Source organism: Triplophysa dalaica, chromosome 1 (genome assembly GCF_015846415.1).
Source record: "Triplophysa dalaica isolate WHDGS20190420 chromosome 1, ASM1584641v1, whole genome shotgun sequence".
Classification (NCBI taxonomy): Eukaryota; Metazoa; Chordata; class Actinopteri; order Cypriniformes; family Nemacheilidae; genus Triplophysa; species Triplophysa dalaica.
Window position 1 is genome coordinate 27,102,878 of NC_079542.1, and position 18,970 is coordinate 27,121,847.

Sequence of the window (18,970 nt, forward strand, 5' to 3'; positions counted from 1 at the left end):
ACCACTCTCCTGCAAAGCAGAGCCACGCTGTTTTCTGAACACTGATGTCATGTCACCCACATGCACTTAAATAATGTAACTGGTCCCAGTTCATTGCACCAAAGAAATCCTTGGAATTATTTTTCTCAATTTAATGCCAATTCCGCCTTTTTGAAATGGACGCTTCAGTGATTCAAGCTTTCGCTCAGAATGTTTGCAGTTTTTAGTGGGAAGCTAAAATTTAACAGCAAAAAAAAAGGCAATACTCAAGGGGCATGAGTAAAACTTGCACACAGCAAGTTGTAGCAAAATAGTCAAGTATCTCACACATGTATATATTTTTAACGTCAACTTTACATCTTTATTAGCACCTTTAAACATTATTTCAGAGAAAACAAATGTACAGTCATAACAAAAACAAAATGATTAGATTTACATGCACATGCAGTATCCGTCTCTTTATTTAGGAATCATTTCATGATAGAGGTCCATGTGAACAATAAAGCTGATATATAGTACGGCTTAAAGCTGGTCCAAGATTTCTGAAAATGAATACAAAAAAAATGATATATTCACTTGCTTTAAACAAATCCATTTGGTTTAAAACACAGGTAGACTTACTGTAAAAACTCACATATAATAATCATAAACATTTAAACAAACAATGTTAAATAGTAAAAGTATTTTATCAATAAACAAACCTTTTAAGTTTTCCATATTTGATGGATGACAGTAGCTTCTCTTTTTCAGTTTCACTGGAACACTGATCATATGCTTTCAATAAACTAAAGGTAGAAACACTTGTATAAAAATCAAAAATTTCAAAACAAATGTGGTAAAGAAATTGTAATGTGATAACAGAATGTCATTAGAGTGCCAAATAATTGTTCTGAAACATAACAAGGTTTCTGTTTTACAGGTGCTATGATTACTCCTGTTATTGGAACACAGTGAATGGAGGTCTGTAATAATTTAATGTGTCTGTAATGTAATGAAAACCATCTGTTATGATGGAATGTAGATGAGTGATTTAATGAGTGTCTCTGACATTAGAATTGTAAACACAGTGAGTCACACCTGATGACTGTGCCATAGAGCTCAAGTATAGCGGCCGCCTTATCACCAGAGACTCCACTGATCTGCATGAGCTGTCTTGCGAAAACTTCCCTCACTGTCTGACACTTTTTTTATGAGAAAAAAATAGATTAGTAAATAATAATTCAAATAACGCTAAATTAGTATTGTTTTCACATTACCTTGTTTTTAATAGCTCCGTGGTTAAATTCTGTGAAGGACATGAGAGAACAGGAGTGGTTCTCAGTTTGTGCCATTTCATATTCTCCATACCCCTCCAGCTCTCTGGAGCGACAGAACAACGTGCAATTCTGGGGATGATAAATAATACGTTTTAAATTAGATCAATTAGAACTTCACCAAGGAAGTTCAATTTTTTTCCCTACAGTTCAGTAGTTCATAGACGATAGTACCCTACCTCCAGTTAAAACATGTGGGAGTGTGCGTAGGACGTGGGCAAATGCAAATAGAGGGAAAATGTTTTGATCAACTTTATTGACGAGATGTGGATGGGACAATCTCTAGGTTCACAAATAATAATATACCAGGAATTTACTGGTAATGGTACAACTTCCCATACTGGAAAATTCCAAGACGAATCAACCAGTATTCTTGAAAGGGTCTTGCTGAAACACCTTAACAGTAATTTTCTAGGAAAGACTGTATGAGGGAAGGCAACTATTGTCTGTAATAATACAAACCTGGTAAAGTTTCTGGAGGTATCTGGTCATGATGGTGAGGTAAGCAGTAGACTCCTTTACATCCTGTACACGCTTCACAAAGAAGCCATCAACCACCTGAAAAAAAAAAAACATACTTAAATTTGCACATGACTGTTTATACAGCCTGATGTAGTTTTTTTTACCTGAGTATTGACTATAGCTTGTTGTAATGTGCTCTCTGGTAAACTGAGATGAGCTGCTGCCGATCCACACTCCTCTACTAGATAAATGGGCTTACGCAGACCACACCTTTTCAGTCTGAACTGTGAGTGTGGAAGGGCAGAAGAAAATTATGAAAATCTTTATGCTGCGACAGAAAGGTAAAGTATTTATAGTATGTACAAATATTTTAGTATAGTTGCAAAACAGATAAATGGACAAGGTAACAAAGGAGACCCAGTTAGACCCAAGTCCATCTTTCTTTATCACCGTCCAAACCTTTTGCTCTCTGAACCGTCCATCTATGATGCTTCCACACAGATCATCCATCCTCTTCCTCTCAATGATGTGATCAAGGACTAGCTCTTTTCCCACCGGTGGACGCAACTGACCTTAGATAAGACAGAAAATGTCTTGGAAAGCTCCCTACGTACATTATTTTCTTACAACAATATCTTATTATTCTGTCTTAATAATAAAAGGGCATTACTCTTATTGTATTAAGACAATTATATCACATTTGCAATTCAACAGTTTTTACACAAACCATATAACGTTTACAGTAATTGTGTAGATTTCTTCTAAGAGCAGCCACCTGCTGGTCATTAATAGCATCCCAATAAAATACAATTGGCAAGTTCAAAATATAAAGCAGGCAAGTGTATGTGTTTTTACCAGGCACAGGAGTCACTTTCTCACGTGCCACCCAAAGAAAGTCTCCTACGTTTAGTTTCCTGATGTCAAAGGTCACACCGTTCCTTTGCAGCTCCTTGACCAACTCTTGTTTGCGAGCACTGCTTCCCCTGTCGAGTACAGAATATAAAATTGGACTCTTCTGTAAAAAGCACTACAATACATTAAATTAAATCTATTTAATGGGAAAATCATACACATGTACAACCTTCTCTCTTACCCGGTTGTCTCGATGAAGTCAACACATAAAACAATTTCATAAGAACCAGGAAGAAGATGCCAATTCATTGCTCTTCTCCCCATCTCTAATGTCTGGTATCTTCCTGAGGCATCTGAATCAGAAGTGAGATTCTTGGCATGGTTCATTGAAAGAGCTGTAATAAACCTTTCTGTAGACTTACTGGAGCTGTGAGTCAAGGAAAGTTCACAAAGTTAATATGCTCAAAATATAATATGATAAAGTAAAAAAATTGGAAGGTCTCACACCAAGCAATAGTTAACCTGTATGTACCTACCAGCTCTCTTTTACGCCCTTGTCATCCTCTTCCTCCTCTAAAGTCAAATCCACAACATCCGTCCCATCTCCAGAACTCTCCTCCTCACTCTTGTCCTCCACTGGACCTTTATGAATTACTCTCTCTTCTGAATCCAGCTTCTCAGCTAGAGCTAGACCATGTTCAGTCAACGAATACCTGAAACAAATCATGATAAAAGAAAGATTCAAACTCTTCATTGTCATTTGTACTTGGGTATATTAATGAAATTCTTATGTGGTCTTATTTTTCTTAAGAGTGTATAGAGATTTTCTACCTTCTACCTTGTCAGAGCCAAAATCTTATAAATCACATAATCAGTTTATTATTGAAATCCATCTGAAAAAAAATATCATAATGTGGTCTATCAAAATTGATGTAAAAGTTTCACTTTTTACATCTCACCTGGCAGGACTGTGAGTCTTCACCAGAAGATCTTTCTGAATAAGTGTGCTTACCGAAGACCAAGCAGTGTACTTGCTACCAAGATCAGGCTATGTATAGGGTGAAAAGACAAATATTGGGTAAATTAAGTGATTAGAATGTAAGTCATTATATACAGTAATACCTCTGTAGATGTATGCTTGTCGCCTTACCACTGTAAAAGACTTATCACACAGAGGCTGTGCTTCAGCCTGTAATTCATTTCTAAACATGAAGCCTTTACTGCCAGGCATCTACAGAAAATAAAGGGTTACTTCTTAGTGCACAGCGAAACAGCAAAGTTAGATCTCAAAAACCTACAGTAAGTGTGTAAGCTTTACCTGCGCATGTCTATAGAGTGTGAGCAATGCAGCATAACCCCCAGACCTCCTCTGGGGCACGTACTCTCTCTTTTTCTTGATTGTGTTTTTCTTTATCACTTCTTTTTGTGGTTGTTTCTACAATGGAACACGGTCTTCAAACCTTACTTTCCAAATAGAACCTGAACTAATAACTGTGTGTGCTCATTTCATCCTTAAACTAACCTTGTGTGCATTACTAACACATGGAGTATCCTTGCAAGTTTCTGCCATGTTTCGTTTATTGCACAAAGTAGCCAGGTGGATCGGGGCATTAGAACCTTTACAGAAAAAGAGAGTGAAGAAAGTATGAGATGAAACAATAATAATATTTAAAGACTTGATCGGAACAAATCCTATTTCTTAACTGAAATACACAGAAGTCCCTCACCGTTTTCAAGGCAATGCTTCTGAAGTCGCTCGTCCAAAATCTTGCAGATCCCGTCACCAAAATTCTGCAGGATCTTCGCCTCTTTCCCGTTTTTCAGTGGGAGTGGATATTTTTTCAACGAGTTTATTGCCTGTACATGCATAACCAAGTCAGATTCCAATGTATTTATTTGCATTCAGTCTTACCACACATTGTAATCAAACATATATCCAATGCAATCGTTCACCTTCTGGTATACGTATTGTGTTTTTAAACCCTTTTCCTTGGCGTGGTCACGCAACTCTGTTAACCACTGCAGGAATAGAGGATTCGGGCAGGACGGCACAGGACGCTTCCGACCCAAACGCACCTGATCAGGCGGCATATTCACTGCGCTCTGGTCAAATTAAGAGATGTAAATTGCGTACATACTGGCAAGTTATGCAACAGACGTAACGCGTTACAAAAAAAGTGAATGACGGGGTTACTCCACGAGGGGTATAACGTTACATTAGGCAGTTTCAAACGCAATCAATCTAAAATGTGCACGCATTCTAAAGACACTTAACAAACATCAGCACTTTTAGTTATTTAAGTTACCCAGTAAGTCGTTACGCAAAAAATAATCGCGCATGTAAATATAATGATCTGCTAGGGTTACAAAAGTATATTTGCCCGTGTCCCCGCCTGTGTGTTCAAAAGCACTGTAATTGCGTCATTTCCGTCCGAGTCAAACATGTGCAGCGCCACTCAAAGGGTTGACGGTAGGGAAAAGATTGTAGTTTAAAACTCTATAAATTAAAAAAATACGAGTTGAAAATCCGCAGTTTGATTTATGGTTTGGATTAATTTTTACAGTTTACAATTGCACTAAACATTCAATCACAATTATGTTAGGCTATATTTTACCTGAACTTCCCTTCGCTTTATATGAAATTGTTGTGTGGGCTAATATGTTTATTTGAAAAGGGTGGTACTGAATTTGTCGATGTTGTTTAAAATAACGGTTTTAAAGGGATGGTCATCTCTGAGCCGTTAATGCCTGATGGCCCCACAATGAGACAGCCATTGAATTCCATGAACAAGACCAAACAAGGATCTGGAATCCGCCAACATCACATCCACCCACTGAATCGTTCTTCTGTTTCTCATTCATTATTTCTTATGGAAGGTCTAAAACGCTTTATAACTGTTGATGATTCTAAAGTCCTGAATTATTTCTAATTATTAATGTGTATGTGCTATGAAGAGGTGTTTAAGTGAATGAACTACACGTTCTTATTAAAACCATCAACAAAAAACATTTATTGTGAAGGCCTGTAGAAAATACACACACTCCAGTTGACGCTCACAAAAAAGCTACAGAACAGCATATCATTCTTCTAACAGTGATATGAAATTAAATATTACTGTTTTTCCATGTAAATACGAAAAGTAGAAAAACTTAATGCAACCCCCCAAAAATGTAAAACAAAGCTGTTACATTTGATGGTTAATGTATAAAACCTAGCTATAAAAAATTAAAACCTACCCAAATATATAAAAGTACAGCAAGATTAATTTAAAATGTTTAAATATATGCAAGTATATATTACAGACCACAGTAATTATCAACAAAACATGCAATCCCCTTTAAGAAATCCCCTAGAGACCACAAAACAGCTCTGAAATTTACTTTTCAGCCCCTGCAGAGTTCATATAGTATTGTTTTTTAGTGTTGAAAAATTGCTACACGTATATTTATTTCATGTCACATTATTTTTGTTTCTCCTGAGTGGTGTTTAATATTACACGTTTAAAAAAAAACATATGTAAACTGAAGTAGTGCATACTAAGCAGTAGACATTTTGTATTTTCACAGGCAAAAGGATAGCCCAATTCTACAGCAAAAATGTAAACCTATCTTTGTTTACTGCTATAAAAACAGTCAAATGCATAACAGCTAAAAAATACCCATTTTGATGACTTCATTCCACCCTCTCACACGTCTGTACTCTGAATGAAACAATAGATCAGAATGTGTAGAAAAACGTATTTCTGTTTTATCATCCTTTTCTTTATTGCCCTCCTGAGCTTACATTATCATCACTGTTAAAGGAAAGAGGGGAACTGGGTTCAGACACCTCTTCTTTGCTAGTGTTCACTGCTGACAAATGTCTCCGAGCCCCCTTGCCCCGCAAAAGAGTACTGTTTGGATGGTCATTGTGAAGGTGCCGCAGCAGAGCATCCTGGGTTGGCATGGTATGGCCGCATTCTTCACAAACATAAAGCTTGCTGCGACGCTCCTTGTACGCATACTGTTGTGTGACACCATGAATCTTTTTCATGTGGGACTCCAAAGAGCAGCGCTGGGTAAAGGCCTTCTCACACAGATTACACTTATATGGACGAACACCTGCAGGAGGAAGATAAGAGTATATCTGTTTTAAAAAGTTGACAAACAAGCTGCTCCTAAGTAACTAAAGTCTATCTTAATAAAATCAAAATAATACAATCAATTGTTATTCAAATTGTACCTGTGTGTGTGCGGACATGTCTCTTGAGATCGAAGGTGTCATTGAAGCCCTTTCCACAGAAATTACACAAGTGTCTTTTCTGCTCGCTGTGACATTTCAGGTGTCGATTAAGCATGCGCTGGAATTGAAAAACTTTTTGACACACCTGGCAAACATAGGTGGCACCACCCGCATGCACTGAAGATAACTTAGTGACAGACAGGGGAAAAGGTGTTGCTATAGAAACAGGTGGACCTGTTGTTATAGCAGGAACAGTGGGTGGGGCCTCTATGGGAAGCTCACCTGTGGTCACCTGCAGAGAGATAACAAAGAGAGAAATAAAAAGACTGAATTATTGGCATTGTAAACATTCAGACTAGAAAAGTGATATGAGTTTAACCCCCACACAAAAGTCCAGGAGTGAGCACAACTGAATATGACTGCTTATGTCATGACTGCAGTAACTAGATCTTAGATCAACAAGATGAAAGTAAACAACTTTTTCTAGAGGCCTCACCTTTATTTTAGTGCGGACATATGTATTGTTGTGTGAGCTTCGAATGTGTTCTGTCTCTGAACCTAGAACAGTGGAGGATGGGAGCTCAGCTGCAGGAACCACTGCACAGGGGTCATGTGTGAACATCTTGCTGTTTGTATACATGCTGTACTCCTTGCGCGTAGACAGGCAGAGGGCCACCTCTGCCGGACTGGCTTCCGTCTCCTCTTGGAGAGCAAGGGGAGACATTGACGCTGTAGCAGAGACCATGTTTCAAATAAACTTCTGTTGCACTTTATTACATCAAGTCAAATTGATTCTTTTTAATTATCCATCCTGAAGCAAAAACTGAAACATTGTTCAGAGTCATGCGAAGTGACATACATTTAAATTATTTGTATCACATAAGCCGCATGAAGCCAGTTCAACAAGAATAGATAACCTATAAAAAAAATCCAGTTTCGCTGTTTAAAAAAACATTTCTTCTTTTTTAAACAAGTATGGATTACATCCTAGGTATTTTAAGATGAAAGATGTGATCGCAAGACAATCAGAAACTGGGTGTGTATGTGCCTCTTGAGGCAAAGGGGGACAGTTGTGCCTCTGGGCCAGGTGTGTGAGAATGTAAGTGTGAGTGGGTGGGTGGCTAGTGTGCATGAGTGTATTGTGCTGGGTTAAAGTCAAGCCACTCCTGTTACTGCTTTACCAGTCGGACCAGCTGGGCTAGAGGCACAGGCTTGAGCTCCCTTTATACAAACTTCCATGCAACACAATACATCAGATGGATAATCTGCAAATGTTTGCTGGTAAACTATCATGTTTATAACTAAGCGGTTCCTCTGTCCCATTCTGTGTCTTTTGAAGAGATCATTCAATCATGAGCAAAAACACTTAGTTGCATTTCACCTTATTTTTAAATTTCAGATGGGCATTAACAGTTACAGCACTGGTCTGAACAAAGAAACTGTTGATTCTGGTGCGGTACAATCTACTGGGTTGCAAATTAAAATGCAAATATCTGATGTGTGCTTTAGCTAACGGTAACATGCAACAATCTAGTTGTAGTCACAACCACCATATCATCCAAGTTTAGACTCATTCACTTAACTTAAAAAGATCACTTGGTTCCATTTCATGAAGAATTTCAATGTACAGTTGGATAAGACTATTTATTTCATTTTTTCTTTAACTTTTCACATAAGCAAAAAGTCAAATAAAAAAGTACATAGCAGTGATTCCTTCTTTTTTGCTTTGCTCTGCTGTTTGTCAACCCCTCCCTTCACAGTCAACCAAGCCGTGCGTGTTTGCTACGGTGTATCACCACCGACAAAACAATTACCACAAACAATTTTAGAATAAAATATGGTTGATTTGACTGAAATTGATTTTAAAATAAACTTAACATAAAGCACTATAATTTACAAATTTATGTATAGACCAACATATATATTTGGTTTACTAATACATCAATTATTTATCTATCTTAAATAGCACAGTTTTTTAGACCGTTTCTTTTCTTAATAATGAAACGTTTCTTGGCGTCACATTGGGGCCACTGAACAACGGTTAATGATTGGGTTTAAACAAGGGCAATAAAAATGGGTAGGCGACGTGGATAAATATATAACAATGCATGTGTTGCAGGTTTGTTCAACAGATATCGAAAAGTGAGGTGAAAGGTACACTGTGTGTGTGTGTGTGTGTGCGTGTGTGTAGGTGTGTGTGTGTGTTTGCCAAGGGTGTAGCGGGAAAAGGGAGCCATCGCGGCGAAGCCCGTTATTTCCTTCACCGCTGTAAACATTAACCCAAAACCATATAATGAGCGACAAACTCGAGGACCACGATGCGTTAAAACGGATGTTGCATTGGCTTAATGGCACAAGAGAAAGAAAGGAAAGAAAGGAAAGAAAGGAAAGAAAGGAAAGAAAGGAATGAAAGGAAAGAAAGGAAAGAAATATCATTTTTCGTTTATCAGGACTTTGTAGTGAAATTGTAGAAAACTAACTAAAACTGCGAAAAATCAACAAACAACCTCTTGACATATTAGAGCCTACCTGTTTGAATCAATACTAGATATGCCAATGTTTCAGGTTTGTTCAGTTTTTGCCGAGACGCATGAATATACAAATCACAACAGATACAAATCAAAATGGTTAAATAAGTTAAATAAATAAATAGATACATTTAAATAAACACACTTAAATAGACACATAATATAAATATAGATAAATAATATAAAATCTTTAAGAATATGGTTCTACAGAAACCTTTGAAAATCAGTGTGTTGTAAAAAGCACTATGTAGCATACCGAGGAAAGGGGGCTCATAATGAACAGTGTTTATCCCGTTAGGTGAAAGACCGTAATATGATCTTTCTCGTGTGCTCTTACAAAAGTAAAAAATAGGCATTTACCAGGCAAAAATGCCTCAGCAATGAATGCTTAAATAAATGACTACAAACTAATCACAATTACAATTGCTACATTTATATAAAAAACCTCTAAAAAAGTTACATTTTCCCAATAAAAACTAAATGGTGCTATTTCAATTTTTTTTGGTTATTCATCCGGAATAGCTTAAAACGACAAACGGTTTTTACACTGGTACCGCACTGTGTTGCAATGAGGTTTATGTTATAAGGAAGACAGTTGGGTCTGAAGGTCAACTAAACCTTAACACGCACTTTTATAGGATTAAATACGTTTAGTTGTTCAGACATTCACAAAGAAATGTTTTTAATTTAGGCCAGTTCCATGTCTAATTCGTCTGATATAAAAAGATCGGTGTAGTTGTCTTAAATAAGTATTCTCGAAAATCAGAGAAAAACTATTTTATTTCGCAGCACTAGGCATATGCCTTAATTTTTCTTGACTACCTGTGAATTAACTGTTGTGCTTGTTCTGACTTTGTCATTCGATGCATCCGTACCGTTATTCAGATTGTGATCCGAAAAAAGGTTACTTTCTTATTTTCTCACCTGGAATATAAATGTCTCCTCTTTCATGATCTGGCAGATCACTCCAGGTCTTCTTGCCAGGTGAAATACTCGTTTTTTTCACCAGAAAAGCTCGTGGCATGGTGTAATCGCGAGGTCCTTCAACGCTATCTCAAAATTGAACTGTACTTTTGTGAAAACTGCTCAATGTACAATTCAAACACAAGGTCCTTTTTGATGTCTGCAGATGCGTTTCCTTAATAATTCAAAAAAACAAAGCCGCTTCTTCACTGAAGCCTATGTGCACTCCTTCTCACTCCAAACTTTTGTACCTGCACAGGTTTCCGTGGAGTTTCCCACTATATTGCCCGTTTCGGTTTACACCTTCCGCCGTCTTCCGCTATTCTAAGTTCGCGAAGTATTCCTTGAAAATTTGCCCTATAAAGTAAGCCCATGTGAGGCTAAATAACTTTGTCACGATTAATGGTGCTGTCGGTGTCAGGTTAATAGTCCAAACTGTTCAACCGACGGTCAAGAAAACGAATTTCCGAGGCTGATTGCAGCGCAGGTACACATTTCATGAGGAAACAGACAACAACGCGCATGCGTCTAAATATAACGGTGACAACAAACCCGACATAGTCCAGCCTCTACGTCTTACCTGTCCAACCGGTTTTCTCCCTCTCCCCCCTCCCCTGCACAATTCCGCTTCAAGGTGGCACCGAAGTAAATGTAGAGGTAATAGCAGGATGGGAGTGACGGTTTAGAACTAAATTAACCAAAAATAACTCTCAAAACGGAATCTATGTTGTTAAAAGTAAAATAAATCCCAGCGAAGTCGGGGTGGGACCTGCAAGTCTTTAAAATAGGCTAATGTCTTTATCTCGTAAATTGCACCGTAAGATTTTTTGTTAGAAAATATCTGAAATTGTTTTGTTTTAAGTTTTATTGTTTAAAGAAGATAATATGCATGTAATAAAATTATTCCATGTCACGGTTGCTACATTTTACACGAAGTATTCAGTTACGTGATTTCCTTTAATATGTCAGACTGTTAACTAAGCAGGGAGGGGGCCCAATTTAAAAATGGAAAACAGGCTCGGATGTGAAAAGAGCAAACAGACAGAAAGATAAAAAAGATGACGGCCCAACGAGAAAGACAGTGATTGAAAAAAGGAGTGTGTAGGTGTGCAGAATGACAGGTATGCTGTCTGGGCTGTTCGAGTGGTTGAGGCAGAACATTTGACTTACGTTTTTTTATACTTCCTCTTCAGCCTCTCCATCCTTCCCTCCCGGTAACTGCTCCATCAGAAATCATTATTAATTGTTATTATGAAAAATTGACAACAATATATGTCACAATACATTTGATGTGAACTAAATTTAAAACTGCTAGAATTGCATTTAATTTATAAATCTATCTCAGTTCACCCACAAGACAGAAGTTCAATGCACAAATTTTACTGTTACTACTATCAAGGACAAAGAGCCTGCCATGCAAGTGAACCTGGCAGGAGTACAAAAGTCAGTCAAATCAAGCTTAACCTGACAAGCAGCCTATGACCATTTCTCTTTATTTGCCTCATCCCTCCCCCATTCTGTCTTTCTCAAACTTGCTCAGAGCCTGCTTTGCTTCATTCAGTTCTTCTCCATAAGAATGACTGGCACTGACTTTTGACTTAAGTTATGGTGTTTTTTCCATTTCTGGGTGGAGGTGTGACCAGAAGTGCATCACTGTCACAGTATTTGTATGAAATTATTTTACCGTGTGTCACACCTATTGACTAGAATCAATTTGCGGTCTGAAAAGGGAGTCTTGTATAACTCTTCTCACAGTTCCACATTCTAGAGTGTATTAGTTAGGAATGTTGCATACTATTAAGAGATGATACTTGCAGTTGCACTCGGCACATACGTGTCTGTGTTTTTTATTATGTCATGTCAGTCAAGAAGTCTTGCTTTTCTTGTTACACCAGTGATTTCTCCACCTTGTCATTCTGGAACTTACAGGTCGATACTCTTTCTGCCTTTTTCATTATCTGTTGAACGTTCACAGACACCACATTTGCTGACACTATGTATTTTAATGTTGGACTAACAAATATTTAGAATTAGACATGACGTTGAAACGTTAAAACCGTTAAAAAAGAGAAACAAAGTTTTTGGAATTACAAAATTAAACTGGTTCATAATTCAGGTAGAGTGGTTATACACATAATATTTAAAGTCAGTTTTTGCATACTGAACATTTAAGCTATCACACATTCCAATTATTGCCCAGAAACACTGTTTATTGTAATTATTAGTCTTTAATGTTAACTAGCCTATGTGAAATTAAAACATTTGACAATAAATGAAACTGTAAAACATGAAATTAACAATGAAAAGGTAACATACAAATCGAAAAAAATATGAATACATTGAATACAATGTAGGCTATAAAATATTAAACAAAAATAAAAATGTGACATCCTGCCCAAACATTTATAAAAAATAATGGGAAAAATACAGTTAAAGCTTTCAGTCAAAATCTTTATTATGTACTTTATTTGTATTCCAATTTGTTTATCCAACAGCTATTACAAAAATATGACATTAGAGTTTTAATTAACAGGACAGAGTTCACAAAAACTGCTTTAGAAAACAAGTTTTTGTGCACATGGTACAAAACCAGATTCTGAGATGTAGGCCTAGTCCTTCTCACATGTCTTGTGTGACAACCCCAGTCTCTGTTCTATATTAAATGGTTAGATATAGAAATATTTCCTTGCCATCTTTGACAAGGAAGAAAACCTTTTTGAGAAGGTCAAGTTTCTTGTTGAACATTCCACCTTCTGGCGCCTTGAAGAAACGCAGCATCCATTCAGAATTTCAGCCCCAAGGTATTTTCTCTCGACAGTTACTTTTGACAGGAACCAACAAGTACAGTGTACAGAGAGAAAATACCGTTAGGATTTGCTTTGGGAGTTACCGAGAGCGGTAAAAAAACACGTAAAGACAGTTAATGTCAATTACAAATGTGTAACTTACAGACAAGTTTGTAGTGATGTGACGTAGTAGGCTATAGTAGCCTGGGTTTTTATTGTGATTGATTAAAAAACAACCAAAGACCATTTATTTAGCAGCTGTCAAGAATTAAGCAGCGATAAACAATTCAAGGCAGAGATAAACAGTTTAATTAGAAGGCAACGTGTAAGCCTACGTCACCGCAATGATGTGACTATGGGCCATGTCTTGAATGATACACGTCACGTGTTAAAAGGAGAGAAAGAGTGGAATGTAATAGGTTAAGCGGTCAGAGGCAAAGGAGGTGGGTAAAAGAAAGGGAGAAAATGTAGGCCCTACTTGCAGTAACTTGCCATTTGCATTCTGAAATCATTGTTCATCATGATCACAAGAGCACTCTCTAGTGTAGATAAGGTGCAGTTTTAAAGAGTAGGGAGTTTATATAAGATGCTTTTATCCAAACGCTTCTAACATTGCTTTGTCCTATACATTTTACATAGGTATTTGCAATCTCCTGGGATCGAACCCACTACCTTGCTCTTACCACTGAGCTACAGTTTACTGATAGGCTAAATGAAATATGAGAAAATTAGTTTATTTATTTCCTGTATCTGATAGGAAGAGGATATTGATACAATAGCATTTGCTGCTATACGTTTACACAAAAAGTTTGTAATCTGGTTACAAGGATTATTTTCAAGCTGCGTTTGAGCGTGCGGTAAAGTTAATAGATTTTAAATATTAAACCAGATTTGATTGTTTTTCCAGTGTTTTCACTTAAAATTGTGCAATTGGCTGACAGACAAAAAAGCATTAAACATTTCAGATCACAGATTTTCAGACCTTCTCTTTCTCTATGATCAGTCAAAAAAGGACAGGCGTAATCACAAGCGGAGCATCATTTTTGCCCGTTTTGTTGGTACAGGGACTGAAGAACGGATAAATAGTCTCAGAGAATTTATCCATGAAAGTGTAGATGTGTACTTTTGCGTCCACATTATAAAATGACACTTGACCTTTTTCATAGTCCACAAACACCCCTATCTTCTGCGGTTTCAGGCTGAGGGGTAGGGCAGTGGAACGTTCAGTCCTAAAAGCATAGTTGTTTTTGTCCCGCAAGCTAAGAAACCAGTAGCCGTTGCTGGGGCTAACCATGATCTTACCCTTTCTACTGATGGACTGAGAAGCCACCCCCAGGTCCCAGTCGGTTTTCCCACCAACCTCTACCTCCCAGTAGTGTCGACCACTAGAGAATCCCTCGCGTCCCAGTACACAGACCACACGGTCGAACCGTTCAAGGTTGTTGGGAACTAGGTGGTGCCTTTCACTGCACCACACCTTCTTCCAGTCCTCTGATAAGATGAGGCGAGGATGGGCAGTGTGGGGATCCAGGGTCACCTCCACTGGTTAAGGGAGTCAAAGAAACTACATTTTCAATAGTTGTACAAATAAATAACTAAAACTGGACAACATGACCTGTTGTTGACGTGTAGGAATGTAAATAATATAAGATTTAACAGAAGATGCTAGATAATTATAGAATATATTTAAAATGGCAGTGCTACATTTAAAATATTTCTAATAAGATTTTTTATCTGTGTGGCTACCATTATTGTCATCACCTACTAGCACATGTAGAATCAGTAAACCATTTGCTATCCATAGAAAACGTGTAGCTGACAATCACCCCAGATATCCACAAACCACATGTTGATTGATAATAGAGTTAACAAATCAATATGCATTTTTCTTGAAAAAAATATGTATCACTTTAGATATAAGAAGGGAGTTGTTGTCAACACTAAATCTAAATGTATTCATACCTGCATACTCCTGTATTCTCTTTATTTCTGCAAAATATTGAAATAAGATGATTTTTTTTTACCACAATTCAAGAACTTAAAAGATTGTGGAAAAATAATGTATTGCTAACTCAGGGTAAACTTACTTGGGAGAGACTTCGTTGGTGATTGTTCAGGGGACACTAAAAGGCCTAGAACAGGAAAAATAATATAAGTCAAGAACACTTGTTATTTAAGGCTGAACGTCTTGGCAACGTGCATTAAATCTATGCATGCCACTAGATGGTGCTGTAGCTTAATGTTTCACAGTTGTCCACAAAAACCTACAGATCGCAGGTAGTTTATGAAGTTCCTCCTTGAATCGTTCTAGTAGCTGACAGATAGAGATGTAAACTGCTTTCGTTCCAAGGTCGGATGTTAATGAAACACCTGCCCAGTCTTTCATTGAGAGTGGCATAATGATATCAGAATAACTCTGTTGGAGAAAAAGTAATAATTGTTGTTTTAATTTGTGAGGTTGTTATGTTTGTAATGTCTTGCTTATTTCTTCAGTGGTGAACAAAAATTAACAAATTACAGACTACAGACCTTTAGTCCAGCGTAGTAGTCTTTAATTTGGGCAACTTTACCCAACGCAGCACTTCTCTTCCTTAACTGTGTGATCTCCTCTTCCAGTTCTTTGATCATCACCTCAGCCTTATGTTCTGCAGAGCAACAATTCATCTCAATCACCTCCAACAGCCCTGCCTGGCTGCACTCGATGGACCTAATCAAAGCTCCAATAAACTGCATGCTGCATTGGGTCTCGCGCTCGCCGAGCATCTTGAGTAGGTGGTGGAGGAAGAGTGAGACAAAAGGAAACGGAAAATGTTCAACATAAATAGATGTCTTTCAGTATAAAGATCTTAAATCAAAAGTTTAGTGGTTAGTTCATCCAAATGCAATTTCTGTCCTTATTTACCACCTGTAGTTATAATTACTCATCAAACCCCTACTCTTTTTTTTACATACAGTGAGTGTATATGGAGAATGTCAGTCAACAAAACCCAGCCTAGCATTTTACTATTTCACTGGAGTATTTAATCCATTATTCTGAGTCAGCTCAGCTGCTCCACAAAGCAATTTATACAAGTTTGGAACTTTTCCTGCAGCCCATTGAACATTTGTAATGAAATGTGTTTGGATGGTAAGAAAAAGCCAAGACACTTTGCTTACTTTTATTTCGGTCAGTGATTGTTTGATCTCCCCCACTTTTTGCAGTCTCTCTTTGGTCATCTCTTGTATCTCACTGTCCATGATACTTATTTTCATCTGTGTGGGAAAAAAACAGACAACACCTTTCAGGCAACAATTTATGAAAATTATATTTATATAATATTAAAACCAAGGTTTTAAATTCTGAAACAATTTTTACCATTCAAAAACATTTCAAAGGATGTGTGGGTTAATGTGGCTCAATGTTTACAGTAGTACACCTGTACACTAATACCTAACTAAACTGTACCTTTTTACATTACATCTTGGTCAAGTGGTAGATTTAAAACAAATGAAATCCCCAAACTCTGAGATGACTTACAGTGTATACAAATGCACATTTTATCAGCATGATTCCTGAGTATTAAACCCATGATTTAGGTGTTGTTAGCACAATTTTTGTAAAAAAAAAACGTATTACTCATTTTTACGTACCTTATTACTTTGCCACTCTTTATCAGCGCATGTCACGTTGTGTGATTGGTGTTCTGTTTGTCCACACTCCACACAAATACATTCCTTATCGTATTGACAGAACAGTTCCAAGTTTCGATGGTGTTTTGGACAAAGAGGCAGATTCATACCTTTTTCAGCCCCACTCAGTGTAAACCTTCGCATGGAAGCTACTCTTGTTAAAACTGGTGCCGGAGTGCCATCTGCACTATCTGCATTTGCTGTGACAGTTTCCACAGGTCCTGTTTTATTGTTAGAGGAAGATTTCTGATTCATGTCATTAAAGCGATCACCTTGAAGATGGCCTAGTCTTTCTGTTTCATCCACTGACCCCTGTGGTCTTCCTTCTTTCTCAACTGCCCTACCTCTGCCAACCCCCCTACAGGATCCTGTTTTGCTTGTCATCTGCTTGAACTGTTCGGTGATCTCACGGAGAGTTCCATTAATGTGGAGATCGGGCTTTCTCTTGAAATTCTGCTTGCAGAGGGGGCACTGACAGTGCTTGGATGAATCCCAGTACTTACCGATGCAGGCCATGCAGAAGTTGTGGCCGCAGGGTATAGATACTGGATTGTTAAACACATCTAAGCAGATGGAACACAGCAGTTGATCTTCGGACAGGAAACTAGGTGAGAATGACATGGCAGAGAACTACAGCAGATGAGAAAACAGGAGTAAAGAGGTTAAAGGGCGTAATAGTTGAAGGCAAAGGTTAGAATGGTCTGATATGTTGTGAAAATCAATATTAGTAGTTATAAGAACTAAATCACAGAAATCAGTAACAAGTGCTGTCCCCTGCAAACTATGTTTTCCCTCGGGCCATTTTCCTGGTTGCATTCGCACTGGTATTAGGACCTCTGAAGTAATGCAAGTCATCCAAAAGCATGGCATTCAAAAAATGTAAACAACCGGAGATGCCCTGGTCAGAGCTGTGTTTTGTTGTCTGCTTTATCATAACAGAGGTGGAATGTTGCAATTTAAAGGAGGACAAGAGAAGAAATCTACAACAACAACATCCAACATCATCGAGGCGGAGGAAGAAACAACACACTGATAAAAGCAAATACAGGTAATATTAGCTTCCCTTATAAAAATAGGTACGTTCAAGAACTGGCATTATCACAACATTGCGAAAAATAACATTCTTCCTAAGCATTTGGTCTTGATTTTAGTGAAAATATTTCAAACTTCTTAAATTACGATACATTTACATAACAAGAAAAGTTCTAAGATATTTAGTCTTGTTTCATGAAAGAAAACATGAAATAGGCAAGTTTAAAACAAAATTGTAAATTAAATCTACAGTAAGTTACCGGCAAACCTGCAAAACAGCGGCACATTTTTACAGTGTGGACATGCTATGGAAGTACTCAACAGTGCACTTTTTACGCTTTAGATCTATTTGCTTCGTTAGTTTTTTCCTTAGTTAGTAGTGTTTTTGTGCAGTTACTCTTGTGAAGCAGCTTTAACTTTTTTGTCTAGAAATTGTACAACAAAATCCCCAAAAATGCAACCAATTCTTCTGACATTATTTCGCTATACAGAACATGTCAGAGTACTTTAAGCAAAACTCAAAATATCAGGCCAAATGAGATGATATCTACAAACCAAAGACCCTAGCATTTCTTAGAACGTTTTTCAAGTGTGCAGTTAAATACTATAGACTTCTTTTTTCTTAGGTTCTTAAAAATGTTTTTCATTGTGCTTTTCAATCTTTAGAAAAAAACACCATTTCCTTTAATTTTGTTATCTAGCAGCAATGACATTCATTCATTTTCATGAAGGTTTTGTGTCCGAATATATTACGCAGTGTCCATAAAAAGCACATCAGCATATTTTAAATGTCTAATACTGTGTCATTGTAATATAATGTAATTTTATGCTCAGCAATACTGACATGAATCCACATAAACAGTAACAAAATTACTCATAGATACAATACACTAAATAAATCTGTAAATTACCTCTGTAGGTTCTTCTTTTTAAAATATTTTATTTGCGTTGTTTCCAGATGATTCAGTAGTACAGATGTCCGAGTGAGAAAACCTTACATGTGCTTTGCTTTTTGTACACTGCTCTGCACCTCCCTTACTGTTCTCTCTCTCTCTTTCTTCAAGATATACTGAGTTCAAACCTGCCAGACAAGATTCCATCAGAGATTCCATGCTTGATTATAATAAACCTTATGGGCAAGTTATGTTTGAATTGATCTTTTTC

At 37.3% G+C, this 18,970-nt stretch overlaps 3 protein-coding genes across 3 annotated transcripts; all 3 read right to left on the reverse strand.

The window, feature by feature from the left end:
* Positions 1-313: 313 nt before the first annotated feature.
* mus81 (MUS81 structure-specific endonuclease subunit) lies at positions 314-5,245 on the reverse strand. The gene is made up of 17 exons (XM_056749524.1): positions 5,222-5,245; positions 4,560-4,709; positions 4,334-4,463; positions 4,129-4,223; positions 3,925-4,041; positions 3,757-3,837; positions 3,566-3,654; positions 3,143-3,319; positions 2,848-3,033; positions 2,610-2,737; positions 2,214-2,326; positions 1,919-2,038; positions 1,755-1,850; positions 1,236-1,364; positions 1,057-1,160; positions 681-764; positions 314-521 (listed from the first exon to the last, which is right to left on the reverse strand). Exons 2-17 carry the CDS (start codon positions 4,695-4,697, stop codon positions 455-457), a joined length of 1,854 nt encoding a protein of 617 aa, XP_056605502.1. The 5' UTR covers positions 4,698-4,709; positions 5,222-5,245; the 3' UTR covers positions 314-454.
* A 352-nt stretch (positions 5,246-5,597) lies between these two features.
* Positions 5,598-10,821, reverse strand: ovol1a (ovo-like zinc finger 1a). Its single transcript, XM_056749442.1, has 4 exons — positions 10,281-10,821; positions 7,325-7,557; positions 6,829-7,120; positions 5,598-6,707 (listed from the first exon to the last, which is right to left on the reverse strand). The coding sequence occupies exons 1-4, from the start codon at positions 10,378-10,380 to the stop codon at positions 6,370-6,372; spliced, it is 963 nt and encodes a 320-aa protein (XP_056605420.1). The 5' UTR covers positions 10,381-10,821; the 3' UTR covers positions 5,598-6,369.
* A 2,047-nt stretch (positions 10,822-12,868) lies between these two features.
* LOC130420626 (zinc-binding protein A33) lies at positions 12,869-18,820 on the reverse strand. Its single transcript, XM_056748424.1, has 8 exons — positions 18,718-18,820; positions 16,736-17,404; positions 16,262-16,357; positions 15,635-15,868; positions 15,374-15,521; positions 15,193-15,237; positions 15,068-15,094; positions 12,869-14,647 (listed from the first exon to the last, which is right to left on the reverse strand). Exons 2-8 carry the CDS (start codon positions 17,393-17,395, stop codon positions 14,109-14,111), a joined length of 1,749 nt encoding a protein of 582 aa, XP_056604402.1. The 5' UTR covers positions 17,396-17,404; positions 18,718-18,820; the 3' UTR covers positions 12,869-14,108.
* Between the last annotated feature and the right edge of the window lie 150 nt (positions 18,821-18,970).

Bases quoted from the DNA above. Each gene is read 5' to 3' on its own strand.
- mus81 (XM_056749524.1), bottom strand. From the start codon at position 4,697: ATGCCGCCTGATCAGGTGCGTTTGGGTCGGAAGCGTCCTGTGCCGTCC. The intron at 3,838-3,924 runs GTAAAGCTTACA...TATTTTCTGTAG, and splicing joins CACTCTATAGACATGCGCAG to ATGCCTGGCAGTAAAGGCTT. The intron at 1,365-1,754 runs GTTTGTATTATT...TATCATCCCCAG, and splicing joins ACCTCCAGAAACTTTACCAG to AATTGCACGTTGTTCTGTCG.
- ovol1a (XM_056749442.1), bottom strand. From the start codon at position 10,380: ATGCCACGAGCTTTTCTGGTGAAAAAAACGAGTATTTCACCTGGCAAG. The intron at 7,121-7,324 runs GTGAGGCCTCTA...ATCTCTCTGCAG, and splicing joins ATGTCCGCACTAAAATAAAG to GTGACCACAGGTGAGCTTCC. The intron at 6,708-6,828 runs GTACAATTTGAA...TTCCTCCTGCAG, and splicing joins ACATGTCCGCACACACACAG to GTGTTCGTCCATATAAGTGT.
- LOC130420626 (XM_056748424.1), bottom strand. From the start codon at position 17,395: ATGTCATTCTCACCTAGTTTCCTGTCCGAAGATCAACTGCTGTGTTCC. The intron at 15,238-15,373 runs GTAGGTTTTTGT...TTCCTGTTCTAG, and splicing joins TCATAAACTACCTGCGATCT to GCCTTTTAGTGTCCCCTGAA. The intron at 15,095-15,192 runs GTAAGTTTACCC...AATATTTTGCAG, and splicing joins ACCAACGAAGTCTCTCCCAA to AAATAAAGAGAATACAGGAG.